Here is a 23,624-nt window from a genome sequence, read left to right on the forward strand (position 1 = left end):
ATATAAAATCTATAAATTGAAAAAAATCTGTCTGTAAAATATGACTTTATAACAGTGAAGTGTTCTTATTTAAATATAAGATTTTGGAGCAAAAAAAACTCCTTAATGTGACGTCTTATTGTTTTGTAAGTGTAAATACTCCGCACTGAATACTTCCGGGTCATTTTTTTAGATCAGTGGTTTCTTTCTTTGAAAAAAAAGACCAGAATGTCAGCCCCAGAAGTGCCATTGAAGGTATTTGCTGTATTCCTGCTAATATTTCAGACTAAAAGTCACAATTATGTTTAGATCATTATTGAAATCAACCTCAGTTTAAGAATGAAACACTCCAAAACTTGCCCCTCCCCTCTCACTGAGTCTGAAACTCTCAGTGAGAGATGATGCACAATTTTATTGTTTTCTCAAGGCCATAAAATTCAGGTGGTGTTTTATTATTTAGCCAGAATCATTCAGTTGATAAATTGACTTAAAATGCTACGAGTTAACTATGATTTTTGTCGAGCCTGCAACTTTTGTTGCAGAAAGCTCGACATAGGGATAGTGATCCGGCGGCGGCGGCGGTGTTAGCTCACTTCTTAAAAGCTTCTTATTTTAGAAGGTGGAAGACCTGGATGCTTCATACTTTGTATATAGATGCTTCATGTTACAAAGTTTCCGTCAGTCACATGTCCAATGTCCTTGACCTCATTTTCATGGTTCAGTGACCACTTGAAAAAAAAGTTCAAATTTTTTGTAATGTTTAATTCTCTGTTATTATAAGTAATAGGATAACTATATTTGATATGTGCGTACCTTGCAAGGTCCTCATGTCTGTCAGACAGTTTTCACTTGACCTCGACCTCATTTCATGGATCAGTGAACAAGGTTAAGTTTTGGTGGTCAAGTCCATATCTCAGATACTATAAGCAATAGGGCTAGTATATTCGGTGTATGGAAGGACTGTAAGGTGTACATGTCCAACTGGCAGGTGTCATCAGACCTTGACCTCATTTTCATGGTTCAGTGGTTATAGTTAAATTTTTGTGTTTTGGTCTGTTTTTCTCATACTATATGCAATAGGTCTACTATATTTGTTGTATGGAATGATTGTAAGGTATACATGTCTAGCGGGCAGATGTCATGTGACCTTGACCTCATTTTCGTGGTTCAGTGGTCAAAGTTAAGTTTTTGAGTTTTGGTCTTTTTATCTAATACTATATGCCATAGGTCAACTATATTTGGTGTATGGAAATATTTTATGATCTTTTTGTCAGTCGCACAGGTTTTATTTGACCGTGACCTCATTTTCACAGTTCATTGCACAGTGTTAAGTTTTTGTGTTTTTTCTCAAACTATAAGTAATGGGTCAACTATATGTGTTGTATAGAACAAGCATTGTTAGCTGTACATGTCTGCCTGGCATGGTTAATATGACCTTGACCTCATTTTCATGGTTCATTGGTCTTTGTTTAGTTATCTTGGTTAATGTTAAGTTTATGTGACAGTTGTAATAAAGCTTTAAGCTTTATACTTAGGACTATCAACATAATATCAATGATTAGTATAGAAGGCGAGACATTTCAGCGTGTGCACTCTTGTTTACACTAGTTCTGGCCCCAAACAGATCCGGCCAAATTTGAATCAGTATAAATGGATTATATATATATTTCAAGGTTACTCTGTATTGCCAGACAAGCTGGGGTCATGGGACGACATTATGTATTCGTGTTTCTGCTTTCGAAAAAGATGTACATGATGTAATAAGGGTTCCATGTAGTCTTTCAAACTGGACCTTAGCGCCCAAACAACTTTGTACCGTACAAGTTGTGTTAAATTTGTCTGACTTGTCTCTTGTTCTAGTTGTTATGTTTTCCTGAATTCATATGAAAAATCTGGTTATAAACTTCACCACCGACACATAAATACCCACAGTTCAATGAATGTACTCTGAAGACTGAAGCAGGTGAGAATTTAGAATAGGAAACATATATGGATCAGTTCAAATTTTTAAAATATCTGTATAAGTGATTTTACACTCACACCACATCTTCCTATATCTATCTACTGAATGTAATTTTACATGCCTACTTTAGGAATATGGTAATATGTAGAAATTCAATCAGTTTATACCTTGTCTTCAAATTTTTGTTAAATATAAGTAGAAAAAGAGAGTACATGTATGTGGATTGTAATACATTGACAATTCTATATTTTATTCTTTAATTTAAGATAGATGAAAATGAGGAAAGTGTTGATAATATCTCAGTTTCATCAACGTGTGATACTGAAGAAAAATTATCATTAAATGAAGTGGCTCCATCAGGAGAGGTAAAATTCGGCTTTGCTACAAAGTTGACATTTTTTATAGTATATTCACTTACAGAAAGTATCATTCTAACTTTGCAGTGATTTGAGCATATTCACTTATTCTTTGACTCTAATTATATAATCTATTTGGTGTGTATTCGTGCAACATTAAAGCTACACATGTACAAACATATATTTTTCTCATGTGAACTTCTGTTTAATTCAACAAAAAGAAAGTCACTTATTACTACAAAAAGTACATGTACTAGAAATCTACAAAATCAGTATTTTAAACAAATTAGTAAATTTTGTAATGTATTTTAGTACATTTCGTAACTTCTTGTGTAAAAACTAAAAAAGAAAAAAATTATATTAGTTTTAAAAGAAATGGACATTTATTTCACTTCAAAAGATGTACAATACACTGTACATGAAGTGTGATATTCATTTACTTGAAGTTCAAATGATAAAAAAAAATGACAATGACACATGAAAATATTTAATTATTTTGTTTTGTCTGAAAACTAAATTCATCTTCATATTCCAACACATGAATTGAAATTCAATTTGATACTTTTGTATTTTACCACTCAGCTGCACAGTTTGCTTCTATATCCTTTCCTTCTACCCCTCTGAGAGGAGAGAATAAATATACAATATATGTAAAAGCATATATCACATTAGTTAAAAACATTTTGCCTTCACCAGAAATTAATTGACTTATTGTTTCACACAACAACATGTGAATCATAAAGGCATTCTTTTTCAATACATTAGTTTGATAATTAATATTTAAATCTGAAAAAAAATTAAATTTTATAGTCAAATTTTTACCATTAATTTCTAACGGTATACCACATACTTATTAGGAATTACTGTCTGAATGATATAGAAAAGGGGGCCAACCACTTGACTACCTAAAGTGTCAGATTCAAAATGTAGATACATGCCACCACATTAACTTGATTAAGTGGCAAATTCAAAATCCACTATATTATGTTTGTATTTATTTATAGATGCTTGTTCACATTTAAGATCTTCTCTCTTTCCTTAAAATATATATATTAGATAAGGCCAAAAAAAAATATATGTCTGTTAACGATTACTCTACCGTCCCTATTTTTGGGTGCAAACTCTAAGTCATTTTATATAAAGTGAAAAATAAAGTGAACTCGTGTCATAAGTGAAGTACATGTAAGTGTTGCCAATAATATAAATTAATTGCCTGATACATCCCAATGTTCACAATTGTGAATACGATAGCTGTTTTAAGGAAATTAGCAACTTGTGTGATGAACATGGAAGTACATTTGTAACTACTTTGCCACCATTTTTTTCGACCAATAATCATAATCTAATCATTAAAAATTGAGGTATGCTAGGCCCATGAACAACTTGGACCACGACAAGACGAAACGGCATGACACGATTATGACACAAAAAATAAAATAAAATGGAAACACCGACCTACCGACCTACCTACCCTATTTACCTTAAACAGACATATATATATTTTTTTTTTTGGCCTAATTATCAAAACTGCATCCATGGCAAGTCTCTACACAGATATATCTATATGGATTTTTATGAATTGAAAACTTCTTTTCCCTTACCATTGAGGAATCCGATTTGCTTGTGTAGATTATATTTAATTAGTAGACCTTGTTACCATGATTAAGAATCTTTCCTTTAACATCTACATTGTATATTATATTTTGATCAATATATTTCTCTCCACATATTGCAGTTCATTAAAAATTTTGACCAGATGGCAAGTTGTTACATCAAATCAAAATGAACACAATGATGAATTACATTTTATACCAAACTTCAAATGACATGTTCATATGGGTAGTAGTTAAAATTTGCTTATGATTAATTATTTCAAAACTGTATGCTGATCAAATTGGAAAAAAATTGCCAATTTTTGTTACTTTACCTAATTTACTCTCATTTATGGCTGTAAAACGCCAATAAAAATGTTCCCAGAAAACTGCAGATGTGAAAAGATATTACACATGTTACAGGTGGCAAATAGAAGTTTAAAACTGATCCTTGACCAACCCTTTTGTGTACAAAATGTAGGTAAAATAAAGATTAAAGTTATCATTGTCTTAGTAAAGACTCTTTACTACATGTATGATGTATTTTGACAGTCAGTGTTTGATCAGAATGAGACACCTCCAGAAGTGACATTCATGCACTATAAGGTGAACCACAGTTAACAATAACACACACACTTGTTTTATTAACACAGGGACAGGGTGAACCAGGAAGAATAAGTCAATACATCAATATTAAGGCATGTAAATCAGGATGGATCAAGGTGAAGACTTTCAGTTGATATCAAGCTTTATTTAGAAAGATTTTTTACAATTCATGATTACTACAGGGTTTTAACTCTTTGACTACCATTTAATTAAAATTACCATTCCTTCATCAATGTCAACCATTGGATTACCCTTGTAGAAGTTCCCATTTCTGCATGATAAAAACCTTATCCATCTTGGACACGTGGATAACCTTTTATTTTCACCTCTGGGCTTTGGTTATTTTCAGGCTTACAAAATAATTGATAATGCTTTTTGTACTTAGCATTTTTTCAGTTTCAAGTGTTCATACCAATTTTCATTGTTACCTGGATCCATCATGACTTGCCTTATTTTATCATGTTTATTCTCAGTTATTTATTTTTGTATTTAATTTCACAAATTGTTCATTATTTTCACATTTGTTATCAACATATTATATAATTATTATTGAAAATAGTGATAAATTCTTTATTTCAAGAATTAAATTGGTAATTTGTTACTTATTGTGTGAACTTATAATTGCCACTCTTGAACAGGAGCAGTTACCGTGTTTCTTCTTGATTTAACAATGTACTAGAACAAATGTTTATGGCACTTTGTTTAATAAAAAAAACGAAATTCATGCGAGATTCATGCATAACCTTGTTTGAAATCGAATTCACTTAGAAATTCATGTGAGTTAAATTTGCCTGTGTATTCCCATGTAGCAGGCTAATCATTCATTTATGTCAATAATGATATTAACATAGTGTTTCACTTGTTTAATTCATTACTGATGGAGTGGTTTACAAAGAAGAAGTTGTGGCAGTTTTAAAAAAAATTGTATATGTTTACTAAAATTTGCTTATATTAAGTATCTGATGTGTATGAAATACTACTCTACCTCATCATTTATGTGTTTATGAATGTTATCAATATTCCCGGTCTGTTAATCAGAAAATTGATGTAATACATGTTCTAAGAGCAAATGCCTATGACTGAAACTATTTTATAACTTAATTGCTTGAATTTAAGTGTTTTAATGCATGGTGCATAATCCATTGAATCAAAAGAGATTGAATAAATGCAGATTTAGTTGTTAAATTTGCACAAGTATTTTAATAGGAATAATTTATTCAGTTACATTGATGGTTGGGAATATCGATTTCTTGTAAAAATATGAAAAAAATAAAGTCTTTAACAAGTTTAAGGAAAGAAGGCAAGTTTCTGTGGTTTCCTATATATGTCACTTTTGTTTGTTTACATGTTGTTGTACCTTGTACATGAAACTAGCTACATATTTGTACTTCACTTCAAATAACAACAATCCATCATTGTTCCTAAAAACTGATTTAAAATCTTTAATAATATCCACAAATAGATTTGTCCTTACAACATTTAAATACATGTAACTGTCGAAATACACAAGTATAAAAAGGTGTTTGTTTGTAAGATGGTGCAAATTCTGTAAAAATTTGATAGGGGAGATAACCTTATTTGTTATTGCCTATTGGTTACAGTACACCATTAGATTGTATGGACGCAGCCATTTTATGAGCATAACATGGTATTCAGTATTAAGAGTATGGCTAATCCTGATTGGTTGATATGTGAGCCCGTATTTTTTTATTTTTAGAGACCGTGTATTCTGCATTATATCATAGGCAAAAAAAAATATTTTCCTAAGCCCTAACAAAAATGACATGTATTTTCAAGGCTAGGACGAGACACGTTTTTTTAAGTGCATAATTGATAGGCATGGGAGATTATACAAAATACGTTAAGAAAAGCAATGCGAACCTATATTTTTTTTACCTAAAATTACTGTCCTAATAACTTTTCTGTAATTCTAGCAAGGTTTCGTTACAAAAATCAACTTTCTAAAGTCTGTATCACAAAAAAGGCTATCATTGCCCTATGGGGAAATTAATTGTTTATTTCAAGCTATAGATTTCATTGACTTAGCTGGAAAATTATCTCCCTTTATAAAAAATGGTAATATTCTTATACATAGCAATTAAATGCCCATTATTTTTTTTTTGGGGGGGGGGGGGGGGGGTTAAAACATAGCAATAATATTGATTTTATGTTAATGCCAGTTTAAACAGGTTTAGACCAAAATATAGGTATAAAATGTTTTAATGATTAAATTGTAAATTTCCAACCCTATTATGAAACTGGCTGTCAACAATTGAAATAATACATATTATTTGATGATCACAGTCAAAAATCAGAATGTAAATCATGAAATATGATATGCTTGTTCTGATATTTTTTAGAAATCATAGTGGTGATAGTTGATCAATTCTGTAATCTCTTTAAAAATATGGCTCCATTGTGAAAGTCAGTAGATGCATGTTTTTAAAATTGTAAATAAATAATTTACACTAAGTTTCTCATGAATTATGTAAACCATTTTTGGGTTAATTAGATCATAAGGAAATATTAAGTTCAATACAGGAAGCAAACAACCAAGGAAAAAGGTTAAAACATTGAATAGAATTGAAATGTAAATTGAGGAAATTTTTTTTTTTTTATAAAACGCCATTTTAAAATCAAATTAATTTAAGCATGGATCAAGAGGAGTATTTTCATGCTGACTTACCTCCAGATTTATTTGAGGTAATTAAATTATTTTTAATTGCTTTAATGAGACTAGTACAATTTGAGTACTTTTAATTATAATAATTGATAATCAGATCTAGGTAAAGTTTGAGTATTTGTAATATTGGAGGCTTCTTTCAAATTTGCCTGTAGGTGCTTAGTTTGTCACACAATATACAAAAGCATTGGTTTAGATAGGCACATCTTTTTTTCTGTGTCATTGTAAAGAGTTGTTTTAGCAATGGTAAGAACTGTTGTATTAAACTAATATATCATTCAGTAAACTTTTTAATTGGAGTGAGTGAACCATTGTATGTATTTAAGCTGTCCTTCTAGTAAGTCACTTCAGGTTATCCTGTAGAATAAGCTCATTATCTAAAATGACCATTATACATGTTATATGTTGTAAGCTAAGCTGGCAGTAGACTCTCATGGGAAATTAATTAAGGTTGAATTTCTGTCCAAATTAGTAGTTGTAACATATTTTGTCCTGAAAATCAGTAAAGTGTCATGATTGATTTAGATTGTCTCTGTCTGAACAAAAACTCCCTGCAACCCATTTACAAGAAGAATTTTGACCTAAACAGATGGTCTAATTAATCCTGCTGGACATATATGTTATGTTAGCACCATTATCACATTTCAGCTGTTATCCTATTGCTAGCAAGTTGAAGGTTTCAACTTTGTTTAGCTTGCTTCTTTGTTTGTATTGAAAGTTTTCTCAAGCAATGACTTTTGCAAACAGATTTTATATAAGTAGGTGTAGTTTAACCTGTACATGCATATGTACATAGGTAAATTTGGTTATATGATAATGTGCAATCAAATCTAAATATAATGTATACAAGTTTAACCTTTTTATTTTGTTTTTGGATGTCAATCTTAATGGCATTGCATGAGCAAACATTTATACAATTAAAGCAAGCAAGACAACCAAACCTTGATCTTACTAGCATTAGGATAAGAGCTGTAACGTTAGTTTGGATGATTAAAAACTATATTTAAATTGATAAAAGAAAAGAAGAGAGATGAATGTTCTTTCATCATGTCAAAATTTGCTAGCATTTTTTTACCTACAAAGTATAATTACTAAAATGCTAAATATAGGAATGAAAGAAGATGTTGGTTTATAAATTATGTAAAAAAAAATAATACAGTAACCTACCAATATGTCAAAGAGAAAGTAGAAAAGTAACTGGTTTTAAAAGTCCGTAAATACATTAAACTGTTTGCTACAACCAAGGATTTGTTTAGTCTTACTATACAAATCTATGCTACAACGTTAACCATGTTAACTGATTATATTTTAGAGACTTTATTTATCTGACAGTGTAGTTAGATATTAACTTAAATCATCAAAACAGAAAATCTATAACCTACCAATACCCACTTATAAATGTTATAAGAGGATTTTTATGCTTGTTAATGATCTATAATTTGAACAAAATAATACATCAGTGATTTAATAAGCATCATATCTTATGATCAATCACTAATGTCCAACTGATTGATGGAGTGGACCAATCTTAAGGATTGAATTAACCGTCTACATCAACCTTTCATTATAAGTCTTCCTCAGGATTGGATTTTCTTGTTACCAATAAAGAAACAGTTTTTAGTTATAAGAAATTTATATTTGATTGAATACATACATGAAAATACTGTAGTTTCCTCATTGTCATAGTGTTTCAAGCTCTAATTTAAGAATTTTTCAATGTACAGTTAATTAAACTTAAATTGTTTTAAGCACTAGACTATGTATACAGTTTCATTGCAGGATAAAGATAAAGTCCCAAGTACCTTTTTTTTACAGGACTTATTTTGATGTGTTTCAGGAAAAGAATCTATTTAATTGATTTCTTTGATTTTCATGACATTTGAAAGAATTAGTTAAAGCAATGAAGTTAAATTTCTAACATTTTACTGCAATTGTATTTACATTTGTACAAAACTTTAAAATCCAATAACCATATAACATGTACTTGGTATGTCAGAAATGTCAATTTTGAAAGCTTCAGACAAGGAAGTAATAATCATCATCCCTTATTAAATTATTTCAGCCTAAGGCAGCCCCTCTGAGGACACTGAATCTGAACGGTCATGTTGGTTTTGACAGCCTCCCAGACCAATTGGTCAACAAGTCAATCAGTGGAGGTTTCTGTTTTAATATCCTATGTCTTGGTGAGTATAATGTAAATGATCTTTTTGTAAGTTTTCATACTCAAATAAGCTCAATCTGAAAGACTATATATATTTTGGGGGGCTTGTTTACATTAGTGAGATTTTGCCTTGCCTTTGACTAAATCATGCCTTTTCCAACAATATCGAGTTGAAGGGGAACTAAGAATGATAACATTGGTAAGTGAATTGTTTGTGGTGTGCTGTTGAAATAAATTTATAAGCAAAATAAATTAGCAAATGCTCATCTCATTTCTATGGAGATTCTATGGCCATGTCTTATCAGTCATGGTGTATTGAATTTGAAAATTTTACATATACATAAATTCAAAATAGCATTCAGGCAAGACACATTTCTGTATAAACAGATTATTATATGTTGTGCATATGATACATATAGCAGGGGAGCATGTCCTTCTTGTAAAAAGTAAGTCTCTGGTCAAAGTAGGTTTACCATGTTTACCACCAAATTGGGTCACATCAACTTTGAACTTAGTACACATGATCATTATGATTTTAAATTTTTAGTCTTTAATGACACTATTAGGGTTTCTACATAAATGTTACACATTTAAATTCATTAAACAAAGAACTGTAATATTTTACTGATATCTATTTTTAGGAGAGACCGGTATTGGAAAGTCCACTATGATGGATACCTTGTTTAATACTCATTTCGACTCCACACCTAGTACACATGATCTACCCGGTGTTAAACTGAAGGCCAGTACATACGGTAAGAATCCAAGTACTAATGAAACAGATGAAAATAAAATCAAATCACATGCATGTGGTAAGAAAAATAGAATTGTCTATGCATTTTATTAAATAGGTATTGATTGAGATTTATTGTTACAAATATACATGTAGGCAATATCAAATTGCAGAATGAAACAAAGTATTAATGAATTTCACACATAATATATCTTAAATATAAGTTAATATGTTGTAATATTTGTTGGATACAAAATGTAGGTTTCAGTTTGTCTGTTGGATTCAGGAAGAAACAAATTTTCCAATAAATTAATTTATTTTTTTTGCAAATTAGTTATACTAACTGTCATGTGCTTTGATCATGTGACATTTCTGACTGACTAAATACCATATAAATAATACAATTGTTTTACCACTATTTTTATATTATTACAGAATTACAAGAAAGCAATGTGAGACTGAAGTTGACCATCTGTGATAGTGTTGGTTTTGGGGACCAAATAAACAAAGAAGACAGGTACATTACTTATGTTGTTTAAAATGTTGTAACAACAAACAACAGGCTACAACATGACCTTTCACCTTATTGCTATTTGTCTTTGTCCACCATTACTGGACATCACAAAGGTTCCCTCAGTGGCGGATCCAAAAATTTTTCAGAATTGGGGGCCCACTGGCTGCCTAAGAGGGGGCCCGATTTTGTCACGCCTCAGTGATTCCCTATATAAGCAACCAATTTTTTTCTCAAAAGGCTCCCCCCCCCCCCCCCCCCCCCCCAATCGTCCTCTGTCCCTTAAAATTTTGAAGTCATAATACAAAATATTTGACGCCAAAATGGAAAAGTGAGTGTTGTTTGACATCAATAGTTCAAGCGGGCAGATTCTTGGGTCAACCGGGACAGATCTCTAAATAGCGATAAGGTGTATTGAGGCTGTGAAGAAAGAAATTAAATTAAAAAAAAGAAACATATGTTTGAAATATTTCCTAACTCTTGTCTTAAAATCATCAATTTTAAAGCTATGTTTGAAATTATAATTATGTCTCATTATCATGTAATGATATAAATGTAACATCATTATTCAATCTTATGAGGCAGAGACAACGGAATATTATTGAGTTTTATGGAGTTTCCCCCTTTACATAACAAATTCAGAAATGGCAGCAACTATTTGTTATCTCTCATATTTGAAGATGAAGCATAGTGATTAATTTTGACCAATCAAAATACTAGATTCACTAGTTCTAATGAAAGGTCACCTAAAGTCCTAAACCAATTAAATAAAAATCCATTTTTCTTTAAATATTGAAATGTTTCACAATCAATCCTCATTGAGACTTATTTGAAGTCAAGAAAAAACTTAAATGATAGTATATTTCCCCCTTTCAGTTGGAAGCCATTAGTAGATTACATAGACAGCCAGTTTGAAGTATATCTACAGGAGGAGTTAAAGATCAAGAGATCTCTACATAACTTTCATGACACTCGCATCCATGCATGTCTCTACTTCATTGCACCAACAGGTCACTCGTAAGTAATTAGATACATATTTTTTATAGTTCATGCATTATATTTGTATTTTCTTCATTGCCCCACTGACTAGTGTTTTATAGTATTTAGTTGAAAGCCCCCTAAATTTTCATTGAATAACTCTCTATTTACAACTTGATAAATGAAATCAAACTGAAGAAGTATAAAAATCCTTGAAAAATAAAAATAGTTGTAGATTATCTTTGGTCATTTCAGCGAGATTGTTTTTTCTCGCTTGAGCCTGTACGGCGAAAGATAGAAAAGCAATCGAGTTGAAATGACCAATAATAATCTGTTCATCGCTATTTCACCTATGATGACCTTGTTAATTTCATTGACAATAGCATGTGTGCCCTTAGTTTCTAGCAATAATTTTTCATATCACTCTACTTTGCTGAGAAAGGAAAATTTTGTAATAATAGAGATAGAAATATTTGTTCAATATTATATAAATACTATTTTTCAGACTGAAAGCATTGGATCTTGTAACAATGAAGAAATTAGACAGTAAAGTGAACATTATACCAGTGATAGCTAAAGCTGATACAATCACTAAGGCTGAACTACAGAAGTTTAAAGCTAAAATCATGTCAGAACTGATGTCTAATGGTGTACAGATATACCAGTTCCCTACTGATGACGAAACTGTAGCTGATACTAACAAAGTTATGAATGTAGGTATTGTTGTTGTACTTTGGGACTGATTAATATAGAAGCCATAACAATTTATATTCAGTCCGTAGTCAGGATGTCTCTGATGGGGGTTATTTGGGATCAAAGTGCTCAGATTTCAATAGTCCAACTACAATCTGAATTTCAATGTTTAGTCTTTATTACAATTATTTAGTTTTTAGGGGAGGGGATGGAACCCCCATGACTACTGATTGGAGATAAATTTTAAATTTGCTATTTGCGATAAGTTTGGGCTGATCTATAAGAATAACTTTTGGTAGGAAAATATTTAGTGATATTAAAAACATTAAATCAAATACGTAAAAAAAACAATTTTAAATTGAACTGTGAACTTAATAAAATACTCCTTGATACCCAAAAGATCACATTATCAAACTGTTTCATGATTATGTTCTTTATTTCAGTCACACTTACCATTTGCTGTAGTAGGCAGTAGTGATGAAATAAAACTGGGAAACAAGATGGTTAAAGCTAGACAATATCCATGGGGAACAGTACAAGGTATATTCATTTCTAATTGTTAAAAACATGTTTTATGGAGATACAGTTTTTGTTTGGTACTTTAGTAGTATTGTTTTCTTATATTAATGATGTCTTCGACAATACAAAAGTTAAATTTGTTGAAGAAGCTAATGTGTACATGTAATTTGAAATGTGGTAAAGGATAAGTTCATGTTATATTTTAATGCAATTTGACATGTTTATCAAGATTTCAATAAGTCTACAATGCAAGTATGACTTTTATTAATTGTATTTAATATTTATTGAATTATATATCTGAATTTATTCTATATGTGCATTGAACTGCAACATAGATCTTCATAGTCATATTCTTCACATTATTACTATTTACAGTTGAAAATGAAAATCATTGTGATTTTGTCAAACTGAGAGAAATGTTGATCAGAACTAATATGGAGGACCTAAGAGAGAGCACCCATAAAACTCATTATGAATTGTATCGCAGAAACAAACTACAGGATATGGGTTTCTCAGAATCAGAATCTCAAAGGTTAGTTTTATTCTTTACAATTGTTATCACATAAAGATCATTTATATATTTGGTATAAACCAGTTAGTCTATTTCTTTTGATATTATACAAAAGACAAATTAAATATTTGGAACATAGCAGACTTTGTAAAGCTGAATATTTGATGTAAAGATTTAAAAGAAATTATTGACATTTATTACTGAAACCTGGAATAAGAAAAATATATCTATTTATCAGTCCCATTCAACAGAAAATATGCTAAAATTCTTGCAATTGTGTATAGGTTGTTTGGTTATAATATAAAAAAAATCACAATCAGTCAGCCTTATACAAACATTTGCTATATATGTAGGGAAATCCATGTTTTACATTTTGTTTGATTATAACATCTATTGGATATATTTTAGATAACATGATTTTGAAATATCTTAGAATTTAACAGTAAATTTAACTTGTTACCCTTTTATTTAGTCTGTCCGAGACATATGAACTGAAAAGACAACAACACTTAACAGAACTGAGCAGGAAAGAAGAAGAGATGAGACAAGCTTTCGTTATCAGAGTGAAAGAAAAGGAAGCTCATCTTAAAGACACAGAAAAGGAGGTAATAAAAGCATATAACTGTCAAGTTACCATACAAAAAACTTTATGTGCTGAGTTGTTTATGTAGTTCACCTATGGTATTACTAGCCTGCTAACACTGAGGTTGTGTGTGAGTGGGACTCTTATCCTAATTGAATAGGATTGCAAGGTAACCTGCCAAATGTCTGCGGTTTTTGCTGGGCACTGCAGTGTCCTCAAAAATAAAAACTAGCCACCGCAAGATAGCTAATATTGTTGGAAATTCAGTTAAACTTTAAAAAAATCAATCAACTTTCATTTGTCTAAATGTCTGTTTTTTCTGTATTTCACAATGAGGTTGAATGACTTAAAACTCTAAAATAGAAACATTTTGTATAATGAACCACTTTCAATAAAGAAAAGAGGTGAAAGATATGAAAGGGGACATTCAAAGCTCATTGACTTTTAATGAACAGAGTTTAAGATTTTGTTACATTGCAAATCCAGGCAGTTAAGAAAAAAATAATGTTTAATGATCTTTTTTCCAGCTTCATGACAGGTTTGATGCATTGAAAAAGAAACATGCAGAAGAAAAGAAGAAATTAGAGGACAGTAGGAAGAGATTAGAGGACGAAGTTAATACTTTTAATGACAGAAAGGTGGCCTACCAACAACACTCATCTACCCTGGGCAAGAAAGGAAAACGATAAACATTATATAACAATATAAATTATAGTACTGCCAAAATTGTAAAGTTAATGATATTAAAGGTACAGATACAAAAACCTTCAATAAGTTGTAGTGTAGAATCTCTTAAAAAATGAAGTTGGCATAGATGGCAATATGGTGAAATGAAGTAAAAGTGATTTTGTTTGGGGAGGGTTATTTTTTTTTTTTTTAGAGTTAATGAAGATTAAGTTAAGTCTTTAGAAATGATTATTTAAGGGAAAAGGAATGTATGAAAAATCATTACAGGGTAAGAATTGTTAACATTATTTTGTTTTCACTTTGAACCAATTACTTAGAAATGGTTTTTTAATTTAGAAAAGAATCTTTGAAAGTTTGAGCAAATCCTAGATTTAGGCTGCTTAATAAAGTTTTACTTGTGCAATTAAGGAAACAAAATCTACGGTACTAAAGTCTTGCCATTAGAACAAATACAAAGCAATCAAGATTGTATTGTGTCATTCAAACATTTCAAATGTTATCCACCACATAGTATTTCAGCATTGATGTTGTACTTATATTTTAAATGTTAGTTAGGTATAAGTAGTAGTTATGTATTATTTTATTCCTTATACTCTGATGTATATTAATTTTGAACTTATTTTCTATACATTTTTTATTTGTTTAAATCACTGACCCCAGTCATTGCAAATAATGACAAAATTACACTTTAATGAAAAATTAATTTCAGGGGAGATAACTCCAAAAGCTCTGTAAAAATGTAAACAAAATCTTGGTTTGGTTTAAAAAGAGGAATGAGCTATTTAACACTTTTCATTCTCAAAGACAAAAGTAAAGAATTTTTATTGAATCTCAGTTTCTAATTTATATGTGCTGTCTTTTGTTTAAGTGTATTCATGATGCGAACTAGATTGTTTAGCATAATTATATTATATAAAATTGATCGTGTATGTAATCAATTTATTTATTTACATTTATGTGTATAGTACATGTATGAAATGGTTAGTGAATAAGAATATAATGAATTCCATATGTTTTTGGCTTTCTTTATGGATATTTTAAATTAATTATCTATTTAATATTAAAAAAAGTCTTGAATTTCTTACTCTTCTGATAGTTATGTTATCATGTTGTTGACAATCTTTGATGTGTTAGTTTTAGTGCTCATCTTAAAAGGACCAGTTTTCACAGCTTTCATGTCTCATCTCCTAAACCATTTGCATTTATAAATGTTTGTCTTGTCCAGTATAAACTTTTACTATGCAAATTTAACATGTGTCAATGTATTTCTAATTTGTGCTGATGTTTTTGTATGCATTTTGTATCTAGTCACTATAGCTTTTGTTTAAAACAAACAAAAAAATATCATCCATTGTTTTGTTATTTATGTAACTTCCAAATCTCAGCTTGCTTACATTTAAAGAAATATGCAATTTATATAAACAGTTGCAACATTAAAACAAGATATTTCTGTCATATTGAAATTGTTTCAAGTATAAAACGGAATGTTGTAGGTGGCATTAAATCAGGAGTTGAGAAAAATAACCCCAAAGAAATAGTTGCAGTATATTATTTCCTTAGGCCTATACAAATTGCCTTGAATTTAACAGTTATAGCCACATAGCTCTTGAAAAGCAAATGCGAATATTTAAAACTTCTAAGGGAGCTTACTTTCACCAATCCTTTCAAAAATAAGCTTGAGTTATTTGGTCTAGCATGGCTAAAATAAAAGATTTATCTGTCTTTAATCTAATAGTTACAGTATAACACTTGTACCTCTTTATTTGCAAAATAAAAAGGGAGACTACTTAATCCAATCCTCTCAACAGCCCAATACTCCAATTACAGCCATTTCAGAATACTCAAGTCATTGCTCATTATGTGAAATTGTGCTTCTGATATGATGGTTAAAGTCCTGTTTATTTGAAACAGCAAACACAAAAAAAAAAATAAAAATACAGAGGAAACATTCTTCAGCCATTTCAAATATTCCAGACTTTAAACATAAAAATTATCAAAGCTCACTCTAGCTTTTGTACTTTTCATGGACAGCAGATGGACATTGGCATACTATAATGTGCCCTTTTTATGAAGGGTGTATAAAAATACTGCCATTATAGCTTTGACTTGTACATTGAACATGTGTATATACTAGATTTGCTGACCACACTGTTGTGTATGGATACATTGATGCTGATATATATATATATATGCATGAATATCCACTAATCTTAACTAGAACACTTTTTCGTAAAAACATTTATAAATATTTATGAATTAAACATAGGATAACCAGAGGATGTAGCAATTCATCAACACCAAGTGATAATAGACAGATTGTCATAAGGCCTTCAACAATAGACAACCAACTACATTATTTGGGTTTTATGAAACTTAAACTTGAATTCCTCAGGCTTTTGAGGGTCAATAGCTTCGACTTAACAACAGATGCCACTTGGGTAGCAATCAACTATAAACCCCTTCCTAAATACTTAGATTTTAGCTTTGCTTTAGTTTTATGTGCTGTTATATCTTCTTTCTGTGTTGTAACAATATGTAGTTTAAAAAACAACTGTTATTGTTTTTAGAGTGACGAAAAATTCCAAAGGGATATTCAATATTATAAATTGAATGTAAAGTGACAATGCTTAAAAAAATAGAAAAAACAGTAGTACACAAAACAGCAGAGTAAATCAAAATCAACACAAACCCCACCAAAAACTGAGGGTAATCTCAAGGTTAACAGATCCTGCTACATGATTGGCACCCATCATGTAGCAAAATTTAGTAAAAAAACGATAATAAATCTTACTTGGTAAAAGGGGACAGGACTGATGCTATGACATCAGTGAAACAGATATTCCAAAATGGTAAACCAACTCATCATGGAATCTGTAAAATCACGAAAGGATGATTTCAACTTCACAACTTGGAACTCTCAGTTTAATAACTACCTTGTGAGTAACTCTCTATCAAGGAAATAATGATAGAAAATACAAGCCCTGATATATTTTACCAACTTGGAGATATATACTCTGTATGCATACGTGGATGGAATGTTTCTACATAGAAACTGAGAAGCTCACATCATCTCTTTTGTCATAAAGTTTAGTTTTCAACCGACCCTTATTGTCAATTTCTAGATGTAAGGCAGGATATGAGACATACTTAACTGTATCTGTTGAAATCTTTGTCTCAACTTTGATAGGATAGATGCGTTCAACATTGTCACACAATTTAGAATTATTTAGTGAGAAAACATCTATCTAGTGAAGATTAAATTTAAAGAATCCTGCTATCTTCTTTCCTCCTTCCTGAAAAGTTCCTGTTTGAAGCCAGCCTCACTTTTAACCATGTAATAAGGTAAACAAAAATTTAAATGACTTACATAATTGGAAATCTATGAAAAAAATTTGATTTACCAATCCTGGTAAGATTATTTATCGCCAAGAGTTTTTAACAGAAGCTACTCAACTGGTGTCAATTGTGGAGCAATACCTATGTAACCCTCAGCTGTCGTTTATTTCCTTTTTGGAGAAGTTGTTTTGCATTTTTCTTTATTTGGTTAGAGTTGCTAAATCTAAGTTTTTTGCAAAGTATTTTCCCAATCTGTACGGTGTTAACGTTGGCCAATCTAAAGTTTATACACTCATGTTTGTATTTGTTTTCGTCCATGATACCTGTACTTCATTGTATGCTTTTGTATTGCCCCTTTGTTTCTTTATACTTTTGTTGAAGTTGCAGAATTTACTTTTCATCCTGTCATTGTTTATGATGATATGCAGGGAAATTAAATAGTTAAACTAATAATGATAAAGAAACAGTCATATTCAGAACAATACTGTTGACTTTACATGCTAAAACCTTATTCCAAACAAGATATCACATCCTAATGTCTAAGGCAGCAACCATTTGATTTTCTGGGGGGGGGGGCTATGGTTTTTTTTTCTGGACAAATTTTTTTTTTCGCCTATGGCGAAAAACAATCTATTTTTTTCGCGATAAGTCGAAAACAATTTTTTTCTTTCAATTTTATCGAAAACAAATTATTTTTTTCTCCGAAAACTGGAAACAAACTTTTTTTTCCAAAAAAAACCATAGCCCCCCCCCCCCCCCCCCCAGAAAATCAAATGGTTGCTGCCTAACTCAATTTTCTCGAAGGGTAAAGATAGCTGTTCTCCCATACCAGCAGTCTGTAATAACTATAAATTGTAATACCCCTGGTGCATATTTTGACTTTTTGAACCTCTGTTAACTTGTGATGTCAGAGGCCAGAAAAAAGCAAACAAGACAGATAAGAAAATGACAAAAGTGATGACTTGGAATGTTAAAATCTTTTTGACTGTTTCATAAAACGACGATCTTTTTCAAAATAATATGTTTGTCTTTTCCAAACAATAGCGTTTCATTTATCAATGTGTGTGTTCATATTTATACGATACTCTTTGGTTATGATATAGGTGGCTTGCTATAAATTAATGGATGACAACAGCAGAACAACACTTGCTTTTAGTATCATTCACTACAAGTCTCATATAATAGTCAACATTTAGGAAACTGCGCTAGTGTCTAAGTCTTGGAATGCAGTATATAAACATTTTTTCTTTTGTTAATAGAAGGTAGGATAACAAAAATACCTAACTCCAAGGAAAACTCAAAACGGAAAGTCCTTTTATAAATGGCAAAATCAAAAACCCAAACACTTCAAACAAATGGAAAACAACTCATATTCCTGACTTGGTGCAGGCATTTTTCCATGTAGAAAATGATTGTTAATCCCTGGTTTTATAGCTAGCTTAACCCCTCTCACTTGATCGCAGTTGCTTAAATTCCTTTTTTATTGACAATAACGTGTGAGCCAAAAAAAATAGACATAATTGGTAAACATGTCAAAAAACCATCAAACTAGTTTTTGTAATAACAGTATGCACAATTCAGCTGACTGCAGTTTTCACTTGGGTTGTATATTGAACATGGGTATACAGCATTTAATCATCAGTAAACTACTGTTGCCACTTTTTAAAAGGCGCGTTCCGTTTCGAGTAACCGTAAAAATGTTTTATTGTAAAATGATAAAATGCTAGTACTTATATATATCAGGCAAGAAGAAACGGTATGTTTACCTGTCAATGATTGGTAAAACAAGAGGTTTTTGGTTTTGAACAGGTATAGGCAAGAAGTGATAGTACTTGTACCACATGGAACTAAATCAATGTTTTCATGCCAAGATCTGAAGCGAGAGACTAGATCAAATAAAACCATCCAATTGTCTGTATTTACATTTGCAGTCGAACTCTGTGTTGTATTACATCTTAAAAGATCCTTGTACAAGTTTGAATTCTATTTTATACTAGAACACACCCGCGAAATCGCGGGCATATATAGCTTGTGAACTGTTGTAGGATGATTTTTTGTAAAAGATAGTATGCATGGAGATTTTCATAAACAGTATCAAAAGCCCTCTCCCTTTTTCCAAAATCCGATATTTGATTCCTTTCTGTTATATTCAATTATCAATTATTTTCGTGTTTCTGGCCACATACAAAAATTATTCTTCTCCTTTACTTCTATGCTTCTTTTGGTAAAGAAACTCATCATAGATACCAGGAATAAAATTTTACACTTACGCCAGACGCGCGTTTCGTCTACAAAAGACTCATCAGTGACGCTCGAATCAAAAAAGGCAAATCAAATTAAAAATTGCTCCGTTTCAAACATCAAATAAATGTAACTGCTTATATATATGGACCATTATAAGTCTAATAAAATATGCTTCAAGGACAATCCATCAGTGCTTTTTCTTTTGAGACCATTAACATGCCAATGGTAGGCTATGAATGACAAGACTGACTACGTCTAATTTTAGGGGTGGTCGGAGGGGTCCTGATCCCGAAATCCCGAGGTGCAGAATTTAAAGAAATTAACATCCCGAAATCCTGAAATCAAAAAATATATTCCAGGATCCCGTAAGGACCAATTCCCTAATCCCAAGCTGAAAAACACCCGATCCCGACACCCCGAAAAAGGTCCTGTCTCCCTCTAATCCATACCTTACTTTCATTTTTGCCAAATCACTATTTTCCCTTTCAACAATAAATTTTTATGCCCCATTTATGAGCAATATGTTTTCTAGTCTGTGCATCCATGCGTTCGGTCGTCCGTTCGTTCGTTCGTCCGTCCGTCCGTTCGTCCCGCTTCAGGTTAAAGTTTTTGGTCGAGGTCAGTTTAAACTTTTTGGTCGAGGTAGTTTTTGATGAAGTTGAAGTCCAATCAATTTGAAACTTAGTAAACATGTTAACTACCTATGATATGATCTTTCTAATTTTAATGACAAATTAGAGATTTTATCCCCTTTTCATGGTCCATTGAACATAGAAAATGATAGTGCAGATGGGGCATTCGTGTACTTAGGACACATTCTTGTTGTTATCTATCATACGATTGGTTGTAAATGTGTCACATGTTTTACTTATTTTAGTATATATATGCAACTGGTATGACCCCTTAAATAGTAATCATTTCAAAGAAAACAGTAGACAAAATACAGAGAGTCTCTATATATTAATGTAGTATAATCGTAGTTTACATGTAGATAAACGTAAAAAATAATTGTCCTCTATAAGGAGGTATAATAATAGTTGTTGTTGTTGCGATCTAAACACCATGATATGGAGATCGCTCTGATTGGCTTATTTATTTTTCATTTTTTGTTATCTATCATACGATTGGTTGTATTTGTGATGTTTCAAACTGGAAGTCTTATCTATGACTCAAAGTCAGTGTGATAACATAATCATATCCGGACTCCTTTTTGTCGTTTTTCTCCCAAAATAACTCAATCTGAATAATCATAAGAATGGATGACAAATGCGACTATGCATGTTACCTACAGGACACAGAGGCATGTTGATTGATTTATTGTGGAAGGAAGAGAAGCGACACACAAAATGAGGTCTTCTCGTTTAATAGTATAGATTAAGTAGGATGTCCGAATGACAAACACTATTAGCTTGTAACCACATTAGATGATGATGTTTTCAATTGACTCAATAATCATGGGTTAATGCCCCTTGTCCAGATTTGAGGTTTGAGGGTTCATAATATGAGGGCATAATGTGAAAAGTAAAATCACAAAAATACTGAACTTCGGGGAAAACTCAAAACGGAAAGTCCCTAATGAAATGTCAAAATCAAAAGCTCATGACAGACGTATTGAGATTTCCACATCTGCTGTAACAACCATATATTGTTCCAAAAGAAGTTTATGTGACATATAAATAAAGGCAACAGTAGTATACCGCTGTTCAAAACTCATAAATCTATGGACAAAAAAACACAATCGGGGTAACAAACTAAAACTGAGGGAAACGCATTAAATATCAGAGGAGAACAACGACACAACATAAATGATATATATCACTAATAAAATTATAAAACGATCTTATTTAAAAAAAAGAAAATGAGGATCATAACACTTGAGTGATAAACGTCAAGTCCAGCAAGGCTTATCCCTTTTTTCATATAACGAATGACAACTTTATTATATAGTTATTTCAAATTTGAAAATTAAATTGGAGCTGTTATTAAAGTGTAAATGATTTTAAACAGGCAGTCCCCCTGGTCTCCAGTAGCGAGAAATTATTTTGACATACAAGACGTTCGATATACGATAAAATGTCATTTGTAATTACTTTTACAAAGACCATCTCATTTTTTAAAATACTTGTTTTATAGCTTTTCTGGGAAACACATTGTTAAACGACTTCTATATCCTTTCATCAGAAATTTTTTGTCATAATAAATGTATAAAACACTAAATTCATTTTTTAAAACAAACATTTGATATAAAATTATAATATATTATAAAAAATAATTCTGAAACCATGCACTGTTGTTGTTTTAATTGTTGAATATGTTTAAACAATTGAGAAAACCCCATCTTGAAGTCAAGCTGAATATTTGTTGATTGGAGCTATCGCTACAAAGACAATGTCAGACCATGATCATATTTCAAAGATTGTAGCATGCGAATTGTAAGAAGAAACTATATATATATACACGTTGTCATCTAGATTTAAAGTTTAAATTTATTATTTAAGGAATGACTGTAATATTTTTTCTGTCTATGAAGAAATAACATAAAAAATTTGGTGCACACTGAATAACGCGCGTAGCGGGTTATTTAACTCTGTGCACCACATTTTTTATGTTATTTCGAATAGACAGAAAAAATATTACAGTCATTTCTTATAATTTAATTCTAAATTCCATTTTAAACCGTAGAAAACCATGAAAAAACGTTGATGACGTCACGGTCACTAAATTATGTCTATGGGCTCATAACAAAATAACGTCATCCAATCAGAAGACGCGTTACATCCAAAATTAAATTATTATTATTTGACCACTAGCTTCACATATTTCGTTATTGACAATATGTGTCCTAAGTATGTTTTTAAGAACCATTCTCTACATAAGGAAATACCAGTACCAAGTCAGGAATATGACAGTTGTTTCCAATTCGGTAGATGTGTTTGAGCTTTTGATTTTGTCATTTTTTAAAGGAATTTCCGTTTTGAATTTTGACTAGGATTTCAATTTTTTTTTTGCTATTTAGTTAGAATTCAAAACTAGCACTTCATAAATCGAATAAATCGAATAAGAATACGAATCAAGATAACAACATAAGCTGGTAGAATCGCATATTTAAAGAATGGGCAATTCCGGTGCGTCGACAGACTAAACATCTCCTGTCATTCATGCGTTTCAAATCAAACCTTTCTCAAAATGTTACCACGGAATCTTTGAAATTTTTAACCTAAATATTTTTATATGTCACAATAGAAACTAACTTTAGCACTATCGCCACCCTATGCACCTATGGTATGTCCACATCGACCAAAAATAATGTAATTCAGTATGCAGATTTATTCGAAATAATTCAAAACTACAGATAAAAAAATCAAAATTTACTGTTGACCTTCATTTATGAAATACGTGATTAACACACTGTATGACGTATAGAGACAAGTGGATGGTGTACCTTGCCGATCAGCTGTATGTTCTGTCATAAAAGATGATAATTTTACT

General features: G+C 31.1%; 1 protein-coding gene across 7 annotated transcripts; it reads left to right on the forward strand.

The window, feature by feature from the left end:
• Positions 1 to 122: 122 nt before the first annotated feature.
• LOC143085512 (septin-6-like) lies at positions 123 to 15,902 on the forward strand. Of its 7 annotated transcripts, none has more exons than XM_076261894.1 (11): positions 138 to 234; positions 2,209 to 2,307; positions 9,242 to 9,362; positions 9,982 to 10,095; positions 10,509 to 10,590; positions 11,461 to 11,601; positions 12,068 to 12,275; positions 12,699 to 12,795; positions 13,150 to 13,306; positions 13,758 to 13,890; positions 14,396 to 15,902. In XM_076261894.1, the coding sequence occupies exons 1-11, from the start codon at positions 208 to 210 to the stop codon at positions 14,555 to 14,557; spliced, it is 1,341 nt and encodes a 446-aa protein (XP_076118009.1). In that variant the 5' UTR covers positions 138 to 207; the 3' UTR covers positions 14,558 to 15,902. The 7 variants fall into 7 exon arrangements, with proteins under 7 accessions (XP_076118015.1, XP_076118009.1, XP_076118011.1 ...); XM_076261896.1 differs by lacking the exon at positions 2,209 to 2,307 and adding an exon at positions 4,443 to 4,496 and having other exon boundaries at positions 150 to 234; XM_076261895.1 differs by lacking the exon at positions 2,209 to 2,307 and adding an exon at positions 4,544 to 4,612 and having other exon boundaries at positions 193 to 234.
• The last annotated feature ends 7,722 nt before the right edge of the window (positions 15,903 to 23,624 follow it).

This window comes from Mytilus galloprovincialis, chromosome 8, assembly GCF_965363235.1.
Source record: "Mytilus galloprovincialis chromosome 8, xbMytGall1.hap1.1, whole genome shotgun sequence".
Classification (NCBI taxonomy): domain Eukaryota; kingdom Metazoa; phylum Mollusca; class Bivalvia; order Mytilida; family Mytilidae; genus Mytilus; species Mytilus galloprovincialis.

Coding starts and splice junctions, on each gene's coding strand:
- LOC143085512 (XM_076261894.1), top strand. CDS start 208: ATGTCAGCCCCAGAAGTGCCATTGAAG. Junction 235..2,208: donor CCCCAGAAGTGCCATTGAAG/GTATTTGCTGTA, acceptor CTTTAATTTAAG/ATAGATGAAAATGAGGAAAG. Junction 13,891..14,395: donor TTAAAGACACAGAAAAGGAG/GTAATAAAAGCA, acceptor TCTTTTTTCCAG/CTTCATGACAGGTTTGATGC.